The following is a 25,371-nucleotide window of genomic DNA, read 5'->3' as shown; positions in this document are numbered from 1 at the left end:
AGCTCTGACAGCCTATTATTCATATTATTCACAATTTGGAACATTATACATGCATTTTGAAATGTATTTAGCTCCTTAAGTCGAAGAAGATGTAAGCGAGAAAATAGGGGGTGGCTGGGGGCATTAAAACTGGACCAAGACATGACTCGTACCATCTTCTTTTGTAGGGCTTCTAGTTTCTTTAGGTGACTGGGAAATGTGTTACACCATATGACATTACAGTAATTAATATGGGGCTCAAACAGGGTCTTGTACAGGGTGAGAAGTGCAGTTAAAGGAAGGTAGTGTCTTATTTTGAAGAGCAGACCGACATATTTGGATAGTGTTGATATCAGGTGGTCAATATGGCTTTTGAAGTTAAGAGACTTGTCAATTAGAACCCCCAAGAACTTTGTAGAACTGACTTGTAATAAATTCTCATCGTTTACTTTCAGACAGATCCTGATTGTGTCAATTACTTTTTTATTTGATCTGAATACAATGTAGTTTGTTTTGCTGATGTTAAGGGAAAGTTTATTACACCTGAACCAGTTATCTATTTTATTTAATTCAGCATTTAAAAGAGTCTGTAGGTCTATTGAGTTTTTATGTGAAAGAAACAAGTTAGTATCATCAGCAAACATAATCTTATGTAATATTTCGGATGAATTTACAAAGTCATTAATGTAGATAAGAAAGAGCAGTGGGCCCAGAATTGAACCCTGGGGGACCCCATATTTAATTTCCTTATTTATTGAAATATGATTATTAATGCTAACATATTGTTGTCGATTAGATAGGTAACTTCTAAACCAGTTGTGTGGTGTTCCTCTAATGCCATAATGATGCATCTTCCTCAGTAGTATATCATGGTCGATGGTATCGAATGCCTTGGATAAGTCCAGAAAAATGCCAATTCCACACTCGCCTTGATCAAGAGCATCATTAATTTTCTCAACAAGATCCAGAATAGCCATGCATGTTGAATTCTTCTTCCTGAAGCCGTATTGTGAACTAGTTAGAAAATGGAACTTGTCTAGGTATTCACTTAATCTATTGTACACAACTCTCTCTAGTACCTTTGAGAGAGTTGGTAACACAGCAATTGGGCGGTAATTGTTCATATTGTTTTTATCTGCAGATTTATAAATTGGAGTGATTCTGGCAATTTTGGTCATTTTCGGTACTACGCCATGAAGTAATGACAAGTTGATGCAGTGTGTGAGAGGTTTTACTATTATATGGGCAATAGCTATCAGGATTTTACTGCATATTCCATCTGCTCCTGCAGTGTAAGAGTTCTTAAGATTTATAATGATTTTATGGAGTTCTGCAGCATCAGTAGGTCTAAAAAAAAAGGAATTTAAATAATTGCCAGAAAGATAGTTTTTGTAAGATAACTATTCACTTTGGTCAGTCCAAATTTCATAATTCAAAATAAATAAAAAAGTAAATAATAGTTTAAATATAATAATAATAATAATAATAATAATAAATCTATATATCTATATACCCATACCCTTTGGAAAAGCAAACTTGTTTAGTACAACACAGCAGCAGCCAGACCATCATTCTGCTTGTTACAATGCTGGACAGGATTACTTAAATTAAAAAAAAAAAAAAACTAAATGTTTCTGATGGACGTTCAGAGGTGGATCCAAAAGCAGGACATGAAATCAGGAGAAATAATTTTGTAAGTAAATTTTTAAAACAACTTTCAGGAAACAACTAAGTCCAAGACAAGCAATGCCCTGAACTGGAAAACTAAAAGTACATGGAAACTCACAGGATCATAGCCCAGGTGTTTAGATAGACTCATTCACTGAGGTGAGGAGGCAGAGAGGTAACATACAGTCTATAAACACCCAGAGGCTAATGAGACAGAATTGGCAGTAGAACAGGAAAAAACAAGGGTGGGTAAATGGGGAGTAAAACAACTAAAACCATACAGAGAAACTAAAATTCTCAAAGTAAAATGGAACAAATTATGTTGCGTGCAGTACAATAAATCATTATAGTGGGCCATGATCTCTTCCAACTCCTAATAAAATTCTTTAAAGCCACAGCTGCAAAGTAACCTCAAAAGCTATATTTACAAGTTGCTACAACTTGGTTAACTACTTTGTTTGGTCCTGGTTGTTTTCATATTTTCCCTGTTTTCCCCTGAGCTTCTGCAGGCTGAAGACTCAGAGCTGATCCCCAGAGAGAGATGGCTCACCACAACTAAAATGCACTTAGTGACAAAATCTCACTGGCCAAACAAGCAGTATAAGAGAAACTGGTATTCGTGTTTTAGTTCAAATGGACTATATTCATTCTAATAAAATCCTATATGTCACATGGGGGTGGCATGGCTCAGTGGGTAGAGTGGTCGTCTTGTAGCCCAAGGGTTGCCGGTTTGATCCCCACCTGTCGAGCTCATGTCGAGGTGTCCCTGAGCATGACACCGAACCCCAAATTGCTCCTGATGGCTTGTGGTTGACCGCATTACATGGCAGCTCCCGCCATCAGTGTGTGAATGTGACATACATGTAAAGCGGTTTGGATAAAAGCGCTATATACTGACCATTTGACCATTTACCATTTACTTTCAACAGCATCTTTAGAAAATCATCCCTGTTGTCTGCAGCAGCAGAATCTATACAGAGATAGCCTCTTCTGTTCTTGCATGTACTATAATTGTGTGGGATCCTCTGTATCCTAAAGGGAGTGGATGTGAGAATGTAAGCAAACCATCTAAGTATAAGAAGAAGCCAGTTTTAACATTGGTTTTACTTATGCATTAATCTATTCCTCTAAAATATTTTCCAAAAGTGTAGGCTTAGTCATAGTCAGAAACTGAGAAAAGAAAACAAATAAGGGGGAGGAAAGAGGGGGACAGAAATAATGAGGACAAGGATCTTTAAATAGTTTTAATGAAACAGACATTTTTTCACAGAACTGTTTGCCAATTTAAAGGAGTGAGGCCTTGATCCCCCCCAAGAGGCTGGATGTTATTAGGTCACTGTGTATGGATTCAAAGAACCAGCAGTGAGAACATTGCTGTCTACTCTCCTGATAGATGATAAGTTGTGCCTGTCCCTCAGAGTTTCCCAGATGTTCCCAGCACAGGATGCATATTTGCAGGAACCAGAAGATGCACGCATGTCACACAATCACCAAAAAACTGACGCAGACGCCTTCAGAATTTCCACCCAGCTAATCCATCTTTACATAAATAACTTGTCTGTGTGTTGCTGTTTATGTTAGGAGTTACTTTCTCAGCAGTCGTGCGTGTATGCCCCTCTCAACTGTCTCACAGCCAACTTAAAATCATGCCTGAAAAATTTAGATGAGTAGAAATAACCTGTGAGGGATCAGGGACAAGCAAAATAATTTTATCTTTTAAGACTTATCTCTTAAGATCAAGGTTTAGTTCCATCGTCTTTGGATGAGGTAAGAGTTTCTCCATGCCACAAAAGGCTTTGAGTCTTCAAACAGTCACAGCTCTCTGAGCTTTCCTAACTATGGCAATGATTTCAAAGCACCTCTGAGAGATATTACAGGGACTTCTATTCACGCAGGGAACGACGTGATCATACCGCAGAACAGATGTTAGTAAAGACACAAACACAAATGACCATAAAGCTACAAAGCATAGTGTAGATTTATTTTACCATGCACTGCATTAGCTGTATGTCTGTGTCAGGTGTGTTTTACCAGACAATTCATCTTGAGAGTCCAGCCGATTTAGATTAGCCATACGTCTTTCATGTTATTGTTAATCAGTTTAAGGAGGTCATAAATTCACCAGGTGGGTGGTACTCTTGAGAACTCCATCTGACACAGATAAAGCTGTCAGAGAACAGTTTGGGCATGACGCATTCCTCGTCTCATCTGTTTGTCTGGTGTCCTCCATCATTTTCCAAACAGAAAATATGCTGGACTGACAAAGCTGAAAAAGTTTGTATAATGAGACCGGGGAGAAAAAAAGTTTTTCTTTTTTAATCTTTTTATGGTTTTTGTGGTCACAAGAAACATGTTGCAACATTTTCTTTTAAAACCTATGTTTATTAATTTTTTATGGACTGTCCCTTGTAGGGGACATCGGGTCCTGCTTAATACACATTGTAATGGTGCAATTATAATAGTGAATTAATTTTTGTATGGATTTCTTTTTAAAAAATCTTTTCATTTAATGACCATTTAACAAAATTAAGGCAGTAAATGAAGAAATTACAATGAATTCTCTGGTTCTGGGTACCAGGGACATGTCTCTCTGAACTTTACAACTGTAATTAGGCAACCTTACAGGTTTTTCTAACAACCATTTTAGCTTGACCTGTTCTGACATTGTCGATTTGCACAGTGGAGGAGTTCGATTCTTCATATTAGTCCCTGTTTCCCTTTTTACACACTGTAATACTAATGAACTTCACAACCATAGCTTACACATTGTTCCTGATCATAACGTACAATTGTTATTATCCCCTTTATCCTGGCTCAGAATCGAGTTCAGGGTCATACTCGTCCTTCGATTGTTGATCTTCCCCCTCTATCTCCACTTCATCTAGCTCATTTTCAGACAGCTCTAGGTCTGAATCTCCCTCCACAGTTCTTTGTAAAATCCTCTCCACCTCACTTATCCCTCTGGTCCCTGATGTAACAAAAATAGTTAGCAGGTCCTGATGTCCACCACAAAGGACATGACATAAAAGTTGTGTTTTTAAAGGATTAAAATTCCTTTGTCTTTTAAAAAATCTTAGTAATTTTTAGTAAAGATTTTCATACTAAATAAAAAACTTTATTTTTATTAACATAAACAAGATATCTGTCAAAAATTGATGACTTATCTCTGTGGTAGTTGTAAAACATGAAAATTGAAATTCCCTCCATTTTGAAAATGTGCTGTGTTGGCCACACCCCCACAACAGGGGCATCAGAAGAGAGTTCAGGATGTCTTCTTAAAGGAAAAGTAGCAATCACATATATACTATAAATATTGCTTGACTTAGAGGTCTGAGGCTCATGTCCTGCACAGAGGACAAAAATTAATTCTTAGTTGTTTCATTTGGTATTAAAGTCAGTTTCATTGTGCTGTTTAATGTGTGTCTTTGCCACACAGCTGATTGAAAGAGCCTCCTCCTGTAAAGACGGGTTGGCTGGATACCTTCCAGCGGAGATGTCCTGCTAATCCTACAAGCAGCAACCCTTCAACAGCTGATCTGGATAAACTAAAGAAGTTGGAAATGGTGTTGGAGTACTTCAGGCATTTTACTCCTGTTTATAGTATGTTTGTTTCTAAATGAAGGTGAGACTGTCAGGAGTGGTTTGAGAAAGAGTCTGTGTAAAGGGGGTTGTGTGTATGTGTGTGTGAAAAGTCATTCAACCTCGGGTGAGTAGATATAACAAGAAACTAAAGTGCCTTGTTCCATAACTGCAGGTACATAACTGCTTAAGGTAGAAGGTTAAAACAAAAACCATTCAGAAGTCAGGCTCTCTGGTAAAAGTAAGTTTTAGGAAGCGATTTAAAAGAAGACACTGACTCTGTTGACCTGATTTCCTTAGGCTGCTCTTTGCAGAGTTTAGGGGCTTTGACCACAAATGCCACCTCTGGTCTTAAACTGAGTTTCTGGAGCAAATACAAGTCCACTCCCACAGGCACATACAGTTCTAAAAGGTCAGATAAGTAACTGGGTGAAGGGCCACAAAAGGGTTAGTAAATTTTTAAATCAGTTCTAAAACATACTGGGAGGCAGTGCATAGAGGCTAAAATGGTAGTGAAGTACTATATTTTCTTGGTTCTAGTTAAAAATCTGGCAGCTGAGTTTTGTACATCTCTATCTGATTAATGAACTTCTGGCTGACACGTGTTGCATCTTTAAAACAGACAAGATCTGTCTGAATTTTGGCAGCTTTATTCTCCATGTATTTTCTTTTGCATAAAATCCAGGAAAAACCAACACACACACACTACATACAGGCTAATGATGTACTGTCACACACAACTGTCACATACTCTGCAGTGTGCACAAAAGCATCTCCAAACAAAACTATGAACAATGACTCCAAAATACCACCCAAATTAGCAAAATAACTAAACAGGTGCTACACTACACTTGTGTGTTCTGCTTGTCAGTGCTGAGCTGAGACATCGTTAGAGGAGAGGTTGTAGAATCAGAGGTTGTTGCAGCCAGGTCCAGGAGAAAATTGAGTGCTCAGACGGGTGGGCAAGAGCCTCATCGGACAGAAGTGGATAGAAATTGGACAGTTCCAGTAGTGATTTATTGTCTGATTTGCTCAGGATTGTTAGGTCCTGAGGTTTGCTTGATTAGGTGTGAAAGTGAACACTGAAACTTTGGATCAGGCTCCCCATCGAGTCCCAGCAGTTTGTATGCAGGGATTATGGATCAGGTTCTAATGAAACATTAGCACACATCTCCACAATGACCTGAAACCAGAAACTGTAACATCCTTCTTAAGATTAATTTATCCTCAACATTAATTATGCATTTGCATAAGAACTATAAGAGCTGAGCCTTCCGTGTGTCTTCTGTATACTTTATGTGGGTATTCTGGTCCCAATCCAGACAGCTCATAGCACTGCTAGCAAACGGAGCGGTACCACCTGAAACCACTGAGTAATATTGTGCGGTATATCTCAGTGCGACCACTGAAAGAAACCAAGAAGAAGAAGAAGGAGAAGAAGAAGACATGAAGTAATTAATGGCTACTCAGACCAGTGCTGTCTGCTGTGCTGCCTCTTTTTACAGCTCTATCTGAGAATCCACATCATTTCTTATAATTATCTCATCATGATTGTCTGGAAATAATCTGAAGCTGATTGTCCAGAAAACAATACTGCACAGGCTGCTGGAAAGAGTGAAAGATTCATCACATCCTCTAGACCAGGGGTTCCCAAACTTTTCCATGCCAAGCCCCCCAAACAGCATTGGGTTCTGGCCGGGGACCCCCAAACACACAGACAATGCTACAAAATATGTAAAGAAACATAAAATATCTTTCAGTATTGTATTTTCCTACTGAATAATTGTTCACATAGACACAAGAAAATAGAAAAATGTTTCATGGCATTACAACCAACAAGCGAGGGACTTCACTGACTGACCAATGAGCTGAGAGCAGGCTAGACAGTGCACTCTGCAAACATTTTCAACATGGAAGAACAGATCATTTTAGCTGTGTCTAGTTTTCCCATACTTCACAATAATTCATGCAAAGATTATAGATATGTAAATGAAAAGGCAGCCGCGTGGCGCCAGGGTAAATTTACTGAACGTAGATCCTGGATTTATCTGAATCAGCCTTGAGGTTTGCTATCACATGATGATATTCACCATGCTGTTTCCTAGTTTGTGAAATTCACTGAACCCAGAGTTGTCTTTTTCTTTTGAACAATAGAGTCAACAGCAAGATTTCTGTCAATTCAAGCAAAATCTTTTGACTCTTCATCCTTTATGCCTTGTCTGTCACAGACTGCTTGGAAAATGTCAAAATTCCCTCCAATATCATAACCAGTCAAATTTCTTGGAAAAAAGCAAGAGCGCGATGCACGACACTGCCGCCATTGCCACTGTTGGTCGCGTCCCGTGTGTTCGGTTTCAACCAGGGTGGCAATGAGTTTCGCTTGTCGCTGTCGTTGGTCGCCCCCCGTGTGTTGAGCCCATGAAACTTTGGGATTAGGCATTGGGAATGAACTCTGAACTCTGCACTGCCCTCTAGTGTATGTATTTCCTAACAACCATGCCAACATAAAAGACGCATGTGAGTATGTGGACAGTGACGTTTTATCAAAGTCTGAGACAGCTGCCTAGGATAGTTCGGAGGCAGATAACAGAACCACCAGGGCAGGAAGAGATGTTAATATATAAGAAATATGGACTGGGCCACAATAACTGCTATAAACTTCTTGATCAACTTTTTTCCAAATTTTACCATCCAGAAGATGGATGCTGTCCTCCAGATACCAGAAAGCCAAAACACAGTTACAGTTAGCCATGTTACTTACACTTAAAACTTTTTCTGAGTGTGGCCAATTAAAATTTTTGTCTATTGTACAATTACGTTTAGAATAATAAGGATTTGAAATATAACTTTAAAGAAACAGCTTTGTGTTTTATTGTGAAGCACTTTGTGTTTTTATCTTGAAATGTGCTGTGTAAATAAACATTTACTGTACATACTTAAAATTGAAAAAACCCTCAGATTTCACAGAGCCTTTACTTGTACAAACATAACATCATGCAGGCAGAAGGTTTAGATGTGTTGGAAATATTGTATGTAGCCATGTTGTGATGCTGACAACGTGAGCATCTGAGTTCACTTCAACCTCTATAAAATCTTTGAGGTCCGAGATATTTTAGATGGTAGAAACAAAATCTTTGTGAGTGGTTTTAAAGTCAGAGTCCCTCCTTAACTCTCCACATAGAGGCCTTGTACACACAAATACATTTCTTAGTATTGTGCAGAATTTTCTATGCAGCTGCAGTCATTTACATGCAAGTGAAGGTTTTGGGCACTGAAATCCAATACTTTGGAAAAAGCTTTCTTCACTGACTGATTTTCACTGTTCATATGTGGACTGGAAAACCAGGATTTTTGGTTTGTGACAGTTATATCTTCAGATATTGGCTGACGTAAGCATAATACCACTGGTACAACCTTGCTAACACTTTTTATAAGATTGCACAAAAATAAAGAGTTACAAGTCAACTTTACTGAGGAATAAAGACAACAGAACATGTAAAGATGTATAGTGTTAGTCACCTCAACACTTCATTAACAGAATTCCACACTAACATTCCTGGTTTTAGACCAGGTCCAGTAATGCTTTGAGCTGATCGGAGAACTTTTAGTACTGTAGGGTTCTCTACTGAAGAATGGCGAGAGAACATTTGCTCGCCCAGACCACCGATGTTGCTTTAGACTCAGCTGCTTTATTTAAATTTCTTGTGGGAATAAAAGAGGAAAACCCTGTTTTTAAAATTCTCTGTGTTTGTGTGCACTTAGCCTAGGAGTACTTTGATCACAGTCTACTTCAGTAAAGTATTTCACACAGCCCCACAGAATGAATTAAATATCCCTTCAAGCGCTCTGTAGTCTGCACACACTAAATAACGTTGTGTTGGAAAATTTAACTCTGCTGCTTGCAATCCCTTTTAATAAGTGTTACGTTTATACGTCTATTCTTAAATGCTTTCACTAGATTTTGTTTTGAAAACTGAGAAAATAAATACTGTATTAAATATTAGGCTCATATTCAAAAGGTTATCTAATGTAAAGAAATGGATTGTAAAAACATACAATGAAATGTGAAGACAAGGCTAAAAATGTGGATATTAATGGTCCAGGGATGTTGCATAAGATGGGATCAGACTCCCATATCCATGTGAGAGCAGAACTGCAGGTCATTACACAGGACAAGTGGATGTGAAGCCTGCATTCAGCTGAGAAAATGGTCTTGAACATCTCGATGACTAATTGAGAATGTTGAAACCATTATGTATGGCATGGTTGTTTTTCTTTGACCAAATAACCTGTGGTACTGTTGGATGATGGATGATGGATAAAGGGGAAAAAAATTGCTGTGTTTCCGGGCAAAAAGGAGTGATTTCATATCAAAGTAACAACATTTTTATTCATGATAATGTGATAAGACCTGTTGAAATATTTTCACTCCTCGGTTTTCATTTCTCTTTGTTGTTGGCTTATAACAATTTATGATTTTAGGTCTCAGCACATCTAATGAGAGCCCACTACAATGTCCAGCTTTTTGTACATTTCTTCTGCTTTGGTTTCAGAAAAAAAAAAGATAAAGTTCCTATCAGAAAGTCTCTCATAACACATCAGATATTATGATGCAGGAGTGAAAATGAAAAGGAGTACAAGCAGCTTACAGTTTCACAGATTTTGCTGATACTCTAAACATTTTACATTATCCTTTCCACCTCGTTCTGTCTTTTCTTGTAATACAGTATCTTCTTTGTATTGTTGAGATAAATAAAGTAATTGCAAAAGATGTGAAATGAAAATTTATTACAGGGAGTAGGTGTTGAGTTTCATTAGAGGTAAAAATGTTGTCTCTGTGTATATTTTGCTTTGCATTTGTAGCAGTTGCACGTATTTTTGTCCTTACCTGCCCTGAGAATACAGATGGAAATCAGTCTGTGGCTACACCTGATCCCAATGTCTCTTTTTATATAACTTAATGTTTTAGGCATTGTTCCCAATAAGTTAGCATAAATATAAAAATCTTCTTTGTTCTTCTGACACTTGAGTCCATTTCAGACTAAAATCTATTGAAATTCAGCACACTCACTGTTGTTGGCCTCATAACGTCCTGTCCATCAAGTAACCAATGAGTTGAAGTTAAAGTTGCATTCTGTCCACATCACCTTTTGAATGACTGAAATACTTTCTGAAATTTTTAGCCATAGTGAATATAAAGATGAAAAAAGGACACAGTTTTCTTTCATTCATTGCTAAGATTGGTACAGATGATCCCCAGATCTAGCTTCACTAAAGTTATCTGAGTGATCTGATTATTCTTACAGTCCTTAAAGATATTTTCCTGAGTTTGCTTTGACAGACGCTGTAGAAGCTTCATGCTCGGTAGATTTACAGTTCATGTTGATTAACTGTGATAGATGACATTTTCAGGAATAAGAAAAAGAAAATAAAAATGTGAATATTTGATGACTGGTGGGAATTACAATACATAAAAATATGTTTAGTGTGATCCCTAAGGACATTGCATGAAGAAAAATGTGTTTTTCCTCCTTTCTGTGCATATTCACTCTATTTTTCCAAGATCAGATCAACTTATCATAATGACTGTACCTTTTATAAACTACAAACCTGGTGTAAAATCCGCCACATAAAGATCTTTTTTATGACTTGAGGGCACCAATATAAAGATTCATTATACAATGTGGATTTTGAACATGAGTTTCTCTATTGCAGGCTAATTAAAATGTCTTCTATCACTTTTAAGGCTATTATAAAGATGCTTTTTCATATACAGGATAGGGCTAATTAGCTTTACTCACAGTATATTTTAACCATAAGGCCTTCTCAAAGTGTTTACTGTTATTTGAAATCCTTTGTTATTTTTCTCACCTATAGGTCCAAACATTGAAGAACCTTAAAAAACTTAATTCATTATATCTAAATAAGTTTGTGTGTCTATTTAACCAGTTACAAAATTGCACTATGCAACCAGTTTATGTAATAAATCAAAACAGATGTTGACTTATCTGTGCAAACGTTGCCAGCTTCCTTGTGCTGAATTTTATTCTTTATAATTTGGGTAAACTCTGCTTTCATAACCGAGATTACACATTGGAGGTGAGAGCAACTTTTCATACCAGTCTATGTTGCATAACTAATACATGACACAGATTTCTTGATTGTAAACCTTAATGTACAGTTTACTGAAGCACAGATAAATTAACAACCCTGGGGGCCAACTGAGAACAGGTAGTACAGATGTAAAATACATAAACTGTAAGCGTACATAATAAATGGCCCATGTGGAATTGCTGTTTATCATTATAACTTTAACCCTAAAGTAAATAGATAATTAAACATTTTGTTTGACATGATTCCCTGTGAACTGCAGTAGTCCAGGAGAAAAATTAATTTACACCCAAACAAATAAAACTCTCCAAATCAGAAGATGCAAGTGGTTGACCTTTAAAGTAACTTGTTTCTTTTTTACTTGTTTATGCTCCTACTGAATGAACTACTGAAAGACCTTAATGACACAACAGAAAATCTTAGCACTTGAGCATTTATATACGACTGAATAATAATGGTCAACTAACTGATTGGTTATTTTCTGATAATCCATAAACATAACCGGCTCATTGTGTTCAGCCCTGCCCTCTTCACCTACTTCATACCGGATATATATATATATATATATATATATATATATATATATTTCGATTTTCTTATTTATGTGTGCTTAAGACAAGAGACTCCCCAAAATTTTGTTACGCTCGCATAATGACAAAGATAAAGCGTTGATCTACCTAGTTAGAATTACTAACGGAGATCCAAAGATCCTCAGTCACAAATTCAGCTTTTTCCAATTTTTCTTCAGAAACAGTCAGTTTCTCACAGCTAACTTTCTCTGCTCTAACTCAGGCAAGCCTGCGCTGTGTCAAACCAGCTAGGTGCTGTATGTCTCTCTCTCTCCCTCTTTAACTCGACCTTTTTTTTTATAACACAGTGTTGTATGTATTACCATGTCTCTGCACATTGACACATAACTCTTACAATCAGATTTTTTTTAATCAATATAATTTGATGGGTCAGGTATTATTGGTGGCGGGATAATTTTAGCCTTTGGGCAAGTTGCCAAGTTTAGCAAAATATCCTGTTTTTGTTTTTAAATTATAGTCTGTCACAAGCGCTGTTATTACAGCATGCTATTTCACCTACGACAAAACAAAAACACAAAATTTTGTGATATGAAGCTCCGTTTAACAGACCAGCAGCCCCATCAGATACAATCATGTGAAAATAGAACCTTCTCTTTCAGCGTTGTGGTTTTATGTATCACATACAATATATGACAAACTCAGATGAACAGCAACATGTGACACATTACACTGTCAGTCATTATTAATTTTAACAGAATGGCTTGGGTTTTTTTTGGGGGGGGGGCATTAAAAATAAGAGTGCTGCAAATTAAATGTGTTGGATAAATTTATCATCAACGAACGTGGAGTGAAGGCACTTCTAGATGAAGACTATGTTTTGGCAAAAGGTGTTATCTCAATGCCAAGGTGGAAAGACATCTGCAATTATCTTAGAGAAGCACTTTATTAGATGGCCTCATTTAGCACTTTTTGATCTGACAGTTCATTACACTTTATTAAAAAAAAGAACCGAACAAATGGGGCTTTTTTAGAGGCTTCCTTTGAAAAAAAAGATCAGCTTAGATTTAAAAAAAAAAAAAATTGCATTTGAACAATCCATAAGACTCATGGAAAAAATATCCTTTAAACAGCTGAAATGATTAGTTGTGTTTTCGTTTTTTCCCACCCTGCCTGTGCTCTTTGCTTAGTTTTGCTAAATAAATAATAACACAGTGTAACATGTATTTTAGACTTTGTAAGGGAGGGTTTCTTTCCTGATATGTAGCATCTTAGAAGAGGAAGATAGTGTACTGTTTTTTCTTTTTTTTCAGTTTCTTTTTTTTTTTTACATGAGAAGAAAGTACACTAAAAACACTCAGATTTTATAATAGCAGCTAAATCAGCAAATTTTGAACTGAGATTTTGAACTCTTTTATGCAACTTTCATTGTTTTTTTAAAGGTTGTCTACAACAGATTTAGGTACAAGACTTACTGTTTTCTAAAGTAATGAATTCTTTCTCAAAATGTCTACATCCCTACATAAAAAAGTCTCAGCGTGTCTAACTGGCTCTCACAAAAGCTTAAGCCTGCGAGTAAAACAGAAATGTAAGTAATTCAGACTGACTTCTCTGGCTGCTGCAGACACAACATGCATTCCCGTGATTCCCGGGCTCAGACTCACAACCCACAGATGAGGATGGTGAGCAAAGTTCTCATGTTCTATAGTAACTGAGACAAATAAAGCCTGGAGCTGTAATAACAGAGAAGGACATCTCTGGTGAATGTGTTCAAAAACAGGAGATGAGGTTAAACATGGCTCAGGCCAGCGTAAAGGAGCACATCTGTTGCTACTGTCTTTGAACCACCTCTAGGATAAGACATGACTTTTCTGGAGTGAGTGGATCACATAACAGGACTCCCATGGGAGGAAACTGGCTAGCTGGTCAACAGAAGCCTGTGGCGTCAGAAATCAATTCTGTCTATTATCATGGGAAGATTAGAAGAGATAGATACAGAGATAATTGAAGAAACTTTATTACACAATTAAACCAGTTCAAGCAGTCAGCAGGAAATTTTAGGAGGGTGCTCCATTTTGCACCACTCACTGCAACGGCTGTCGGAAATGAAAGAAAACAGATCTGGATGGTGGCTGCAATGCAAGCACAATAAAGATAGCTATCCTGGCTATCAGCACATGGATCAGACGGGCTGAATTGCTGCCAGACATTCGTAGCCAGTTGGCAATCATGTGCTTTGGTAATGGAAACTGCAATACGCAATTTATATTATGGGTCTCTTGGAAACTGTGGCAACATCAGCAAACATGCAGAAGCAAAGAGCAGAAGCAAAGCAGTAGTACTTATTTATGAAGTCCTTTTATACTTATAAATGAGTTACACTGTTATAAAGGCTTTTCAGAATGTTTGGCCAAATTGTGTAGCAGAGATGCTAGTCGCTATCGAGAGCTGAAACTTGAAACATCAAGTGGAAAAACTTATGAGCTGTCTTTGGGGAAAACAGCCTGACACAAATTGTTATTCAAAGCAGATTTAGTTTTTGGTTCATCTTGAATTGTATTGCATGGAGACATTAAAAGTGATCATTTAATCCAACAGGGAAGAAGAAAAAAGCACTTTATTTTGGTGAATAATTTTCTCTAAAACCACATTTTTGGGGGGTGATATGTCCTGAGAAGACGTCAAGCAGTTGTTTTTTAAGCGATTGAATTCTGTGGCTTAACCAACATAATAAAGAATTAGTTGTGGTAAAGCTAATTCTGTTCACCTCCACTAAGTCAAATGGTGAGATCTAAGCAGGTCAGGTTGACTGACAGTAGAGGAAAGAAATTTCTGGAGAACTAGAAGATTTTATTCTGAAAACAATTAATGTGGAAGTTGGTGGTCTATAATCAATAGATGTTTTTATTTTGTTACATAATTTAGTTGGAAAAGTTGAATTTATGAATGAAACTGAAGTTTAAAGGTAAAACATTGTGTGTTGCTATACTGCACAGATTTACCATCGCAAAAACAACTCCCTGCATCTGATCCGAACAACATTAAAGCTAATTACTTCCAGGTTAAGTCGTATTGAGTTTGACATTGGGCAAAAAAGAAAATCTGAAGAGCTTCTTTGAGAAATTATTTCAGATAAACAGTTTTAAGTGGCCTTGCTCTGCAGAAGTGAACACAAGCAACATTTCTATGTTGATCAAAAGCATTCCTACTTTGTAGCATTACAATTGTGACATCAAAAAGTGCTTAACATTTAGAGTTTACATAACACTGCTGCTGCAATTACATGAAATGTCTTTTTAAAAATAATTTAGTGTGCACTTTGACGGAAAATAAGTTGTTGGATTTTTTTTTTATATAATTTAAAATAATATTTGTTATCTGCTTATTTTAATTTTGTGTATCTCAGCTTATCTCACTGGAATTCAAACTGAAACTTGTCTGTTGATGTGGAGATTGGTAAAGCCCTGAATTTTAGGAAGAATGTCTCTTCAAAACTTATCACCAGCGAGTAACTGGTGTTTTTTTGTTTTTTTTTTGTTTTTTTCCCCCCCTTCTTCTTCTCCAGCGCATCCTTGTTACGCACAGGCGCTCTGAAATTTGATTCGACTTAAAAAAGCCACCACGGCAGCCACGAGTCACAGAGCAGCGTGTTCCTCTCTGGAAGCATCAGGTAGTTCCATATACGGATTAAGGAGGCACTTCACAGCCCCTCTGGCTCTTTATCTATTAGGGCGCACAGAGGGGCAGTGCCATGTACACTCTTGACAATGCGCTCCTCCTGAGCGAAGAGAATCAGTCTCTGGGTTTCGATCTGACTAATGATCTAATTATGGGGAAGCCTGGGAACAACAGCACCGTCCATCCGAACGGATCCGATCCATTTGCGAGAAATGAAGAGTTGGCCCAAATAGAGATTATGGTCCTGAGCATCACCTTTGTGGTTGCTGTGATTGGAAACGTGAGCGTCCTGTTGGCGATTTACAATACCAAGAAGAAGATGTCGCGAATGCACCTTTTTATTAAACATCTCAGCCTGGCTGACCTTGTAGTCGCCTTCTTCCAGGTGCTGCCGCAGCTCTGCTGGAAGATCACTTTCCGCTTCTACGGTCCAGACTTTCTCTGCAGGGTAGTGACGCACCTCCAGGTGATGGGAATGTTTGCGTCCACTTACATGATGGTGATGATGACCCTGGACCGTTACATTGCCATCTGCCACCCACTGAAAACTCTCCAGCAGCCCACCAAGCGCTCCTACATCATGATCATCTCCACGTGGGTATGCAGCTTGGTGCTCAGCACTCCGCAGTACTTCATCTTCTCCCTTAGTAAAATCCATAACGGCTCGGACGTGGACGATTGCCGGTCGTACTTTATCGAGCCATGGGGTGCCAAGGCCTACATCACCTGGATAACTGTGGGCATCTTCCTCGTGCCTGTGGTCATTCTCATGATGTGTTATGGTTTCATCTGCCACAGTATATGGAAAAATATCAAGTACAAGAAAAGAAGAACGACGGCTGGTGCTGCGTGGAGGAACGGGCTGATTGGAAAAAACTCTGTCAGTAGCGTCGCAACTATATCAAGAGCCAAACTGAGGACCGTAAAAATGACTTTTGTGATTGTTTTGGCGTACGTTATTTGCTGGACACCCTTTTTCACTGTGCAGATGTGGTCCGTGTGGGATGCAGACTTTCAGTGGGATGGTGAGTGCTGAAAGAAAGCAGTAAATCCTGCTGTTATTATGTGATTTACAGCCAATAATAACGGCACAGAGAGCCTTGACGAAATAATGCAAAAAGCCTTCTCGATGAAGCAAAATCCAAGCGCGCACAGCATTTACGCATCAGTTTCTTTGTTTTTGTTTTGTTTTTTGTGTTTGTTTTTTAAATACAAAACCAAAAATATATATAAAAATTGTAATTGAACACCCTACAATGTCTTTATTAACCTGAAGAGTGCAGCGTTTATTCCTTTTTTTAATGTATTGTTTTTAAGGCTTTTATTTAAAAAGTAATCGACACCTCATTTTATGGTAAATATTTTATAAAAAAAAGATAAATACAACATTTCTACTTTTGGGGGACACATTTTGGCTACACATTTGAAGTTCTTTCAAATACATGACCAGAACGTGTCCTGCAGACTGGGTTCTGCATTAGAATAAAGAAAAACTCTGAATTAAGCCTGTTTATCAATAGATATTTTAAGAGTTTAATTTTTCTAAACTATTGTATTTGCAAAGCTCATCGCTTCTTTCAAGGAAAATGAGGCCCCACATCTAAACACCCCTTGAACTGTGTTGCAGGCACCTCTGCTGCCTTGCCTGTACCAGATGTTTTGTGGATTAATCATCCTTTTCCTCTTTCGTCTCTCTGTTCCTCAGATTCTGAGAACACAGTAGTGACTCTGTCTGCGCTCCTTGCCAGTCTCAACAGCTGCTGTAACCCCTGGATATACATGATCTTCAGTGGTCACCTCCTCCAGGATTTTGTGCGCTGCTTCTCCTGTTGCCTCAAAATGAATGCTGACTTCAAAAAAGAGGACTCAGACAGCAGCATCCGCAGGACGACACTCCTGACCAAGATGACCAATCGGAGCCCAACAGGGAGCACAGGCAACTGGAAAGAGCTGGACAATTCTCCCAAGATTTCAGCTCAGGCAGAATAAACAGCCGGTGGCATCAATATGCACAAAAAGTGTTCGCTCATCCTTGATCATGCTTGATAGGGGCTCAAATGCCCCCCTTCAAAAATTATTAAAAGATCAAGAGAAAAATGAGTTTTTTTGCATGTAACACATAACACATCAAAAGGATGTTGAGTGGATTGTATATCTGTAAAATTTGAGAAATGACCAAAAAAAAAAAAAATCACTATATCTTTTTGGCTGGATTCCATGTGCGTATGTACCATTTTTCACTTAAAGTCAACAAAAATGCCAGAATAGCACAGTGTTAAACAATGTTAAGCAACAAAATGTATGTCCAAAGTCAAATTTTCATTTGAATTTAGTCATAATTCTTCAAAATTCAAGCATGAAAAAGCTTAAAGCTCTCAAGCAGTTGAGATTTTCAGACACCTCATAACAATTTCCAGGAATCCTGACACTTTTACCAGTGGTTTTGTCTCCCCGCAGTGCCGCCAAACACCCCTTCACTGTTTGAGTGTTGAAGTTAAAACTTGCTGCAACCTCAAAGTGCATGGTGATAAAACTGACACTTCCAGACCACTCGCCTCTAAGTAACCAAGGCAGACACATCATTCTTTGTGTTTGGATTTCTATAAAGGATTTTTTTAAACACATTTCAGTGACTAATGTAAAACATTACAACAGAAAAAAGATGGAAATTAAGGATGGATATGGGGTTGTATGTTTGTCTGTATCCAAACTTTTAGAATTTGTCCATGAAGTTGTATGTTGCAGCAATCAGTCTTTTATGTGCATCACCAAATTCTAGCTTTTCATTTCAACTCAGCAGCTGTAAATAGCATTGCTCAACACACACACAGATGGTGGACAGGAAGGTTTGATGAGGTGAGACTGACCACTGTTGGATGAGCCTTCCCACAGACTGATCCCATGGCTTTCACAGAATGTTGGGGAGAAGCTCAAACATTCCACACCAAATACGTCAGTGTACTTCCTGATATTTTTTTGACATCCTGCGCTATTGGGGGCTTTGTGTTTTGGCTTCATTGGCACTCAAGACAAAAACCATTTCCTGCACATTAATGTGATGTGCTGCACTATAATGGTTGTCAGACCATGAGGAGAGGCCCAAAAAAGAATATGAGTATTGTTGCAAGACTGTATATAGGCAGTATCGTGCGTGGACTTGTAATGTGTTCTGTGAACCAATGTATTTAATGCTTCTTTTTTTAATCAAAGTGTATAGTATATTTGTACATAAAAGGCAGGTAAATATCTATAAATAGGAGTAATATATGTAAATGTGTGCATTATGTCTTATCTAGTTGCTTGTGCTCATTGAGAATAACCAAAATATCCTTCAAATGTGTTGAAAAATATACAGTGTTGCACCGAATGCTAATGAGTTTGTCGCCTATTTTCCCAGTCAAGACATATCTTTGTTTTTTTTGTTTTTTTTATGTTTATGAAGTTGTTGTGCAACCACATAAAAATGTATGTTATTTTTAGCCATTTTCTTGATATATATCTCAAGCCAATCTAAGCACCTAAAGCTTGCCAAGCTCTCAGATTATGCAACCTTTCAAATGAAAATAATATGAGTAGAAAGTTGTGTTAAAAATGGGCTTTTTGTCAACAAGCTGTCACTGGCAACAAGATCTCAAAATAGTCTACAGTTACAGATTAGCTGCTCTTAATGTTGATGTTCCTATGAGACTGTTAGTATGGTGCAAAATAATGATAAATCATCACAATAAAGGGTTAGTTTTAGCCACACTGCCAAAAACAAATAGGTTTGGTTTGACTTGTATTGGCTTTACCAGATTTTGAGAAATTTCTGGGTTCTTTAGAGAACAGAACAGCAGAATACTGACCTATTTGTTTGATAACATTTTTACATTTTTAAAATAAAAAGAAAATACTTTACTCTTGTACAAAAGAGACATAGATGAGGGGCTCAAAAACCATTATCTAGGCAATGTACAGCAAACACACCTGATGCTAATGCCAGCAGCTAGATAGCTTAGCTTAGCTTAGCTCAGCTTAGCTTACTTTAACACTGTTGAAAGTTTGTCAAGAGGTTAAAACCACTGACTACCGGTGCCTCTACAGCTTATAGTCACTGACCTCTCGGGCTCTCTAACTTGTGCAAATTCTGAACTATGAGCATATCAAGTTGTGATTTAACAGGGACCAAGTTATACTTTGTGGAACTGTGATTATTCCTTTTCCTTGCTGGAAGGGTTAAAAGAGTAGATGCCAGGTGTTTTTTTTTTTGTTTGTTTGTTTGTTTTTGTGTGTGTGTGTGTGTGTGTGTGTGTGTGTGTACACATTAAACTAAAAAGAGAATTTTAGTTAAGTTTAGTTAAGTGGATTTTGATAGTTTAGAATAAGACTTGTCATTTCCAGGGTTTAAGCTAGTTCAATGAGACTTGACACACTCCAGACAAGCCTTTTTTCTTTCTTTTGGGATTTGAGGTTACTTTTTCATAAGTGGAAAGAAAACACTCAGGATACACATTTAGGGATTTATTTTCATTAGTCTGTTGGAATTGTGTGGAGATAGCAATTTAATGAAAAATAACAATTAACAAAAATATTCAGTGGTGTAAATAAATAATCTGGGATTTGATGACCATACATCTATAAGTTCAATATTGTTTTATTTAAATAGTGGCTTCCAGTGCAAATATATATTAAAATTCCCAAATAAATTTTAAAGAGCATTTTCCTAAGTTGAGATTTTAACTAAATTCAATCCAGAAATTTGCACTTCGGTTGAACATAAGCCCACTAAACCTTCCAGTTCCATTATCTACATCATAAAAGTTTTGCAAAATGGTGTTTCATCATTTTTAGAGTCAGTAATAAATCCTGTAGAAACAACCTGAATAGTCAACAACAAGAAAATGAAACATAGCTTTAATAAATATTCAGATTTCCTGTTTCCTCACTTAACAATAGTTTATCATTGAAGTCATAATTACAAATTTTCTACAAATATGTTTATAGTAATATCAATCACAAAACAAACCAATAGTTTCTGTAAACTCACAAAGATCAACAGCTTGTCAGTGGGGACAGGTTCTTTGGTGAAATATTCTTGCTAGCCATGCTCTTGCTTGTGAAAATGAGCCTCACCTCTTATGAAATCATAGTTGTGTAATGAAACAGGGCGGCAACGTTACTTCATCCAACAAAATAACATTTACTTCTTTGTATTATCAGCTTATTAGAACAACATTTTTCAGATTCTAATGAACGATTTCCTCACCAGCCTCACATCATATTGACACCTGAAGTTCAACCAAATATGTTGTCGATCCAACAAAGAATTTCAGTTAATATAGACATTTTTTTTTTCAACAAATTCTCCTCCAAACAACTAAGCCCATGTTATTCTCTGTGATTCAGCTTATCTATAACCATCTGACCTTACAACACAAAGCCCTGGTATTTGCATCACAGCCGTGCTGAGTTATACGAGTCCCACAAATACTTCATAGGAAGTCAAGACCTTCCATATAGCATGCTGATTGTTAGAAATAAAATGTAGAATAAAAAAGCATGAAGCAATCCCAACAGGTATCACCTGGACTCATGCAGTTGTCACCTCTATTTACAGCAGTATGCAGAGGAAGAACTATTCTAAGTATGATGGACGTATCTCAGATTCTCAGTCTAAAGCACTTTGCCTCTTGTGAAGTAGCATGCCTCTGAAATGTTTGCCATGTTAATCTGGATGTGGGTTATCAGTCTAAAGTGAACAGATACTCAAGAAGGTAGTAGCTGAAATTCTCCAGAGAGTTTGGACAAAATATGACTCCAACTCAGCAAGCCAGAAAACAGATGGATCTTATTTAAGGGATATAAAACTAGAAACATAATTGTGTAAGAGTCTCTTTATTGATACATGACTGGATTTTCTGCTTTACAGTGAAACCATTCAGTAATCTTTTATATCTGTGAGATGAAATGTATTACCTCTCTGTTACATCATTGCTCTTTGCCTTTGGATAACTACATCAGGTTTGTTAAAAAAAAAAAAAAAAAGGTCTCTTATTCATCCAGAAGACTCTGATGCATCAAGGAAAGACAGAGAAGTGGCTCTGACAGGGCTGTGTCAAGTTAACCAACAAAGGAACAGATCAGCCATGAAACACAGAAATAAGAAGGTCATTGTTTCCTGTCTCGTTTCTAAAAAAGAATATTGCCCACATCTACTTCATTTTCCATGTCTGAGAAATCAGTGCTTCAGTGTGATAACTCTTCACTGTCCCTCCATATTCTCATTCAAAATGGTCCAAGTGAATATGATTCATGGATGAACTCTCCCGTGCATTCTTTGACCAGAATGCTGATTCTGCATTGCTTGAGACCAATGCAAAGAAAATTCAACTTCAATTCTTTTCTTAATAAGTAAACAACTCCCACCATGTTTTTCTTACAGGAAACAAGTCATCTTTTATGTTTCTGTTTAGATAAATCATGTCCACAGCTGGCTTCCCTCCACCTGACACCATGGCCTCTCCTCAACCCAGCACACAATCTGTTATTGGCAGACCAGTGTAAACACTCCAAGTTAAAATGAAGTCAGAAAAGTGTTTACGTAGTTGTTTTTTTTGACAGGGAGGTTCATTTTGTCAGGGTATGCACGTGTTTTGGCTGAGCTATACTACGGTTGGTTGGTCAGTGGTAACATCATGGACCCGATGTGTGGCTTTTAGCTGAATCATACATGAAGAAAAGCATTTAACAGATCATATCAGAGGACTTAGATGTGCCGCTGTTACATTCAGCGTCTGTCTTCCTGCTTCATTGTTATCACTCTATTACTTTTTAAAATAACACATACTTCTTTTTACTATTGTGCTATTAATGACCCCCCTGAGATCATTCAGTCCAGGCAAACAGGCAGATCAAAAATGCTGGTAGACAAAAGGAGGAGGACAATGAAATGTAATTTTCCAACAACACACAATGCATCTGCTGTAAACAAAGGCAGTTTGTAAATAACAGCTAGACAACTACAAAAAAAAAAAATCAGTTTTGGAACTATTTTCTGCAAACAATACAGCTCTGAAAAATGCTGCTGTCCCATTCTTCTTCAACAATATCTCATAGTAAAGACTTGCATAACATTTTTTTTTTATTTGTTTTGTTAGTTGTTGCTTTTCCAATACTCGGTTACCACAATGATTTGCATCACAGAAACAGTGCAGAACTGTGTGTCTTTTGTCTACTGTCAGTTTTCACTGTCAGCATATTTCCCGGGGTCAGCTAAATGTTTCTAAGTTATTGTTTCCGAGCAGCAGGAGGTTTCAATTTGGATGTTGTATCGAAGCTCCTCAAAAGATGGAGCGGTGGAATTTGAAACCTAATCTCAATCATGACCTTAGAAGATCGTAGTAGGGCTACTCTTTACTCTTTCTCTTTGCTGATGCTTCAAAGGGAAAACAGAATTACCAAAGCACTGAAGGAAAGGAGAAAACAAACACAACAAAACATGAGGCAATTCTTCAGTGTCTACTAAGATACACGAAAACTAAGAAATGATTTCACACAGAAAGTTATGCAAATAAGAGGCTAACCTGAATTAAACCAACCGCCTTGCAAGACTCTGAATATGTGAATATGAAAAAACGAAAAAATGTAGGCCTTGAAAACTGTTTAAGGATTCAACTAAAGTCGTCAAATGTATTATCTAATGCCAAGATGACGTGTTTTACTATAGAAATTATCTGAAGAGCTAATGCATAACAGAGCTGCAAATTTCATTTCAGTGTTCCCACTCTGTCTACTTATCCTTTGCAATAAGAATCATTTTGGTTAACTGGAGAAGGACAAAGACTCTAAGAAAACATTATAATAGTGTAAACTACTGTACAGAGATTATTCCCAAAAAAGACAAAACTGTATATTTTTGGTTGACACAGAGACCTACTGATATCTTGTGTGCTTTGAGTCAAGAGTTTAAAATTAAATTATATGGAAAAAAAAAACTTTTTTATTCCCTAAAAGGAAATTATACACCAAAATAAAATAAAATGATAATTCTGGGATAGGCTTAAATAGGCTGCAAAGTCAATTGCAAAAACATTCCACATGCAGCTCATTGAAATCAAATTCAGATTAAAAATATGACAGAAATATTTTTTTTCTTTGTTAATCTGTTTTTTGCTTTTGTTTTTTTTTTTTAGTTGGAAGTTTCAATCATCCCTGCATCATATTTTTATTGTGATACATCAAAGTGATGCAGAGATTTGACCTCAAGGCCAGTTTGGTAAATGACTGTAATGGCCAAAACTTTTAAAATTTGTATTTTAATTACTGAGGGCAGAACATTTAATATCTTAGAATTGGTGTCTAAGAGTGCATCAAAAAGGACTCTACAGCTTACAATCCAACTGAAGAGACAGCATGGAATAATAAGACAAACAGGACGAGGTGGAGGGCTTACATGTAATGCTTATAAAGTCATACAGCTTGGCATGAAATTAGAAATTTATCAGAACTTTTTATTTGTTATTTGAAATTTTCTGACTGTGTAAGAAAATATCACATCTTTTTCACACACTGTACAAAGCCTTTGTTGTCTAATTTCTCAAGGAAGTAGAAAAGTCGTATCCTTTGACCTTCAAACAGGTGCTTTGATGTGCCGTTGGATCACAGCAGAATGTCTTATGAAGGCTGCACACAGATGATAAAGATGTTGTGAGACAGAACAAACCAGGTTTGACTCAAAGGCAGAGGAACAGAGGTGAGATCAGAGACTGCTACACAGACTCCCCTTTCATGCAGCCTCTGTATGTCATTATGTATGTGTATATGAAACATATAAAACATGTGTGGAGAAAAACATGGGCAGCCTTTTTGTGCCTTATTGGAACAAAAAGTACTTCACATGTGTAATTGAGAGTTTATCCCTCAAAAAAGCTCCACTGTTGAAAAGAAAAGTGACTGGCACACTGCTACCACTTTAATTCAGAATATGGTGCAACACCTTTATAGCAGAATTGTTGCTTAGAAACAAATTGCTAATTGTCTATATGAAAAATTATCAAACCGTTTTCACTGCTCCATGCATTCAATTCAGCTTTATTTGTATAGCACCACTTCACAACAATTTCACCTTGGGGCACTTTACAAACAAATAAGTTTGAGTCAATTCAATAAATAATAGTCTAGTTATGTAAAGGGAAACCAACAGATTGCATAAAATCTTGACTTTGATCCTATCACCCATCCTGAGCATGCAAGGGGTGACAGTGAACAGAAAAAAACTCTCTTTTAACAGGAAGGAAAACCCTCCAACAGGATCCGGCTCAGGGAGGGCGGCTATCTGCCTCGTTACGTTGGGGTGGAGAGGACAGGAAAAAGAGACCAACAGACGTTGTAGCTTTTAGTCAGGAAGACCTGCTGAGAGAGGAAAAATATGTTAACGATGCAAACACTGTCATATGTTTATACATGGAAGGAGCAGACAGATGAGAAGGTAGTCTCTCAGCAGTCTAAGCCTATGGTGGCATAACTAGTTATCAGATTTATTGAAAAGGAAGGTTTTAAGCCTGATTGTGTCTGCCTCCCGAACCCTAACTTGGAGCAGGTTCAATAAGAGAGGGGCTTGATAGCCAAAGGCTCTGCACTCTTAGAGACTCTAAGAACCACAAGTAAACCTGCGGTCTGAGAGCAAAGTGCTCAGTTGGGAATATATGGAATTATGAGATCTTTGATTTACAATGGAGATTGGTCATGGAGAGCTTTATATGTGAGAAGAATTTCTAATTCTATCCAGTTAACAGGGAGCCAATGAAGAGAGGCTAAAACTGGAGAAACATGATCTCTCGCTGCAGCATTT

The 25,371-nt window shown here is 37.3% G+C and overlaps 1 protein-coding gene across 1 annotated transcript; it reads left to right on the top strand.

Annotated features, from left to right (window-relative positions):
• Window positions 1–15,477: 15,477 nt before the first annotated feature.
• On the top strand, window positions 15,478–19,614 carry avpr1aa (arginine vasopressin receptor 1Aa). Its single transcript, XM_041998163.1, has 2 exons — window positions 15,478–16,567; window positions 17,248–19,614. Exons 1-2 carry the CDS (start codon window positions 15,616–15,618, stop codon window positions 17,529–17,531), a joined length of 1,236 nt encoding a protein of 411 aa, XP_041854097.1. The 5' UTR covers window positions 15,478–15,615; the 3' UTR covers window positions 17,532–19,614.
• Window positions 19,615–25,371: the final 5,757 nt, after the last annotated feature.

Source organism: Melanotaenia boesemani, chromosome 10 (assembly GCF_017639745.1).
Source record: "Melanotaenia boesemani isolate fMelBoe1 chromosome 10, fMelBoe1.pri, whole genome shotgun sequence".
Classification (NCBI taxonomy): Eukaryota; Metazoa; Chordata; class Actinopteri; order Atheriniformes; family Melanotaeniidae; genus Melanotaenia; species Melanotaenia boesemani.
This window is presented reverse-complemented; position numbering and strand designations above follow the sequence as displayed.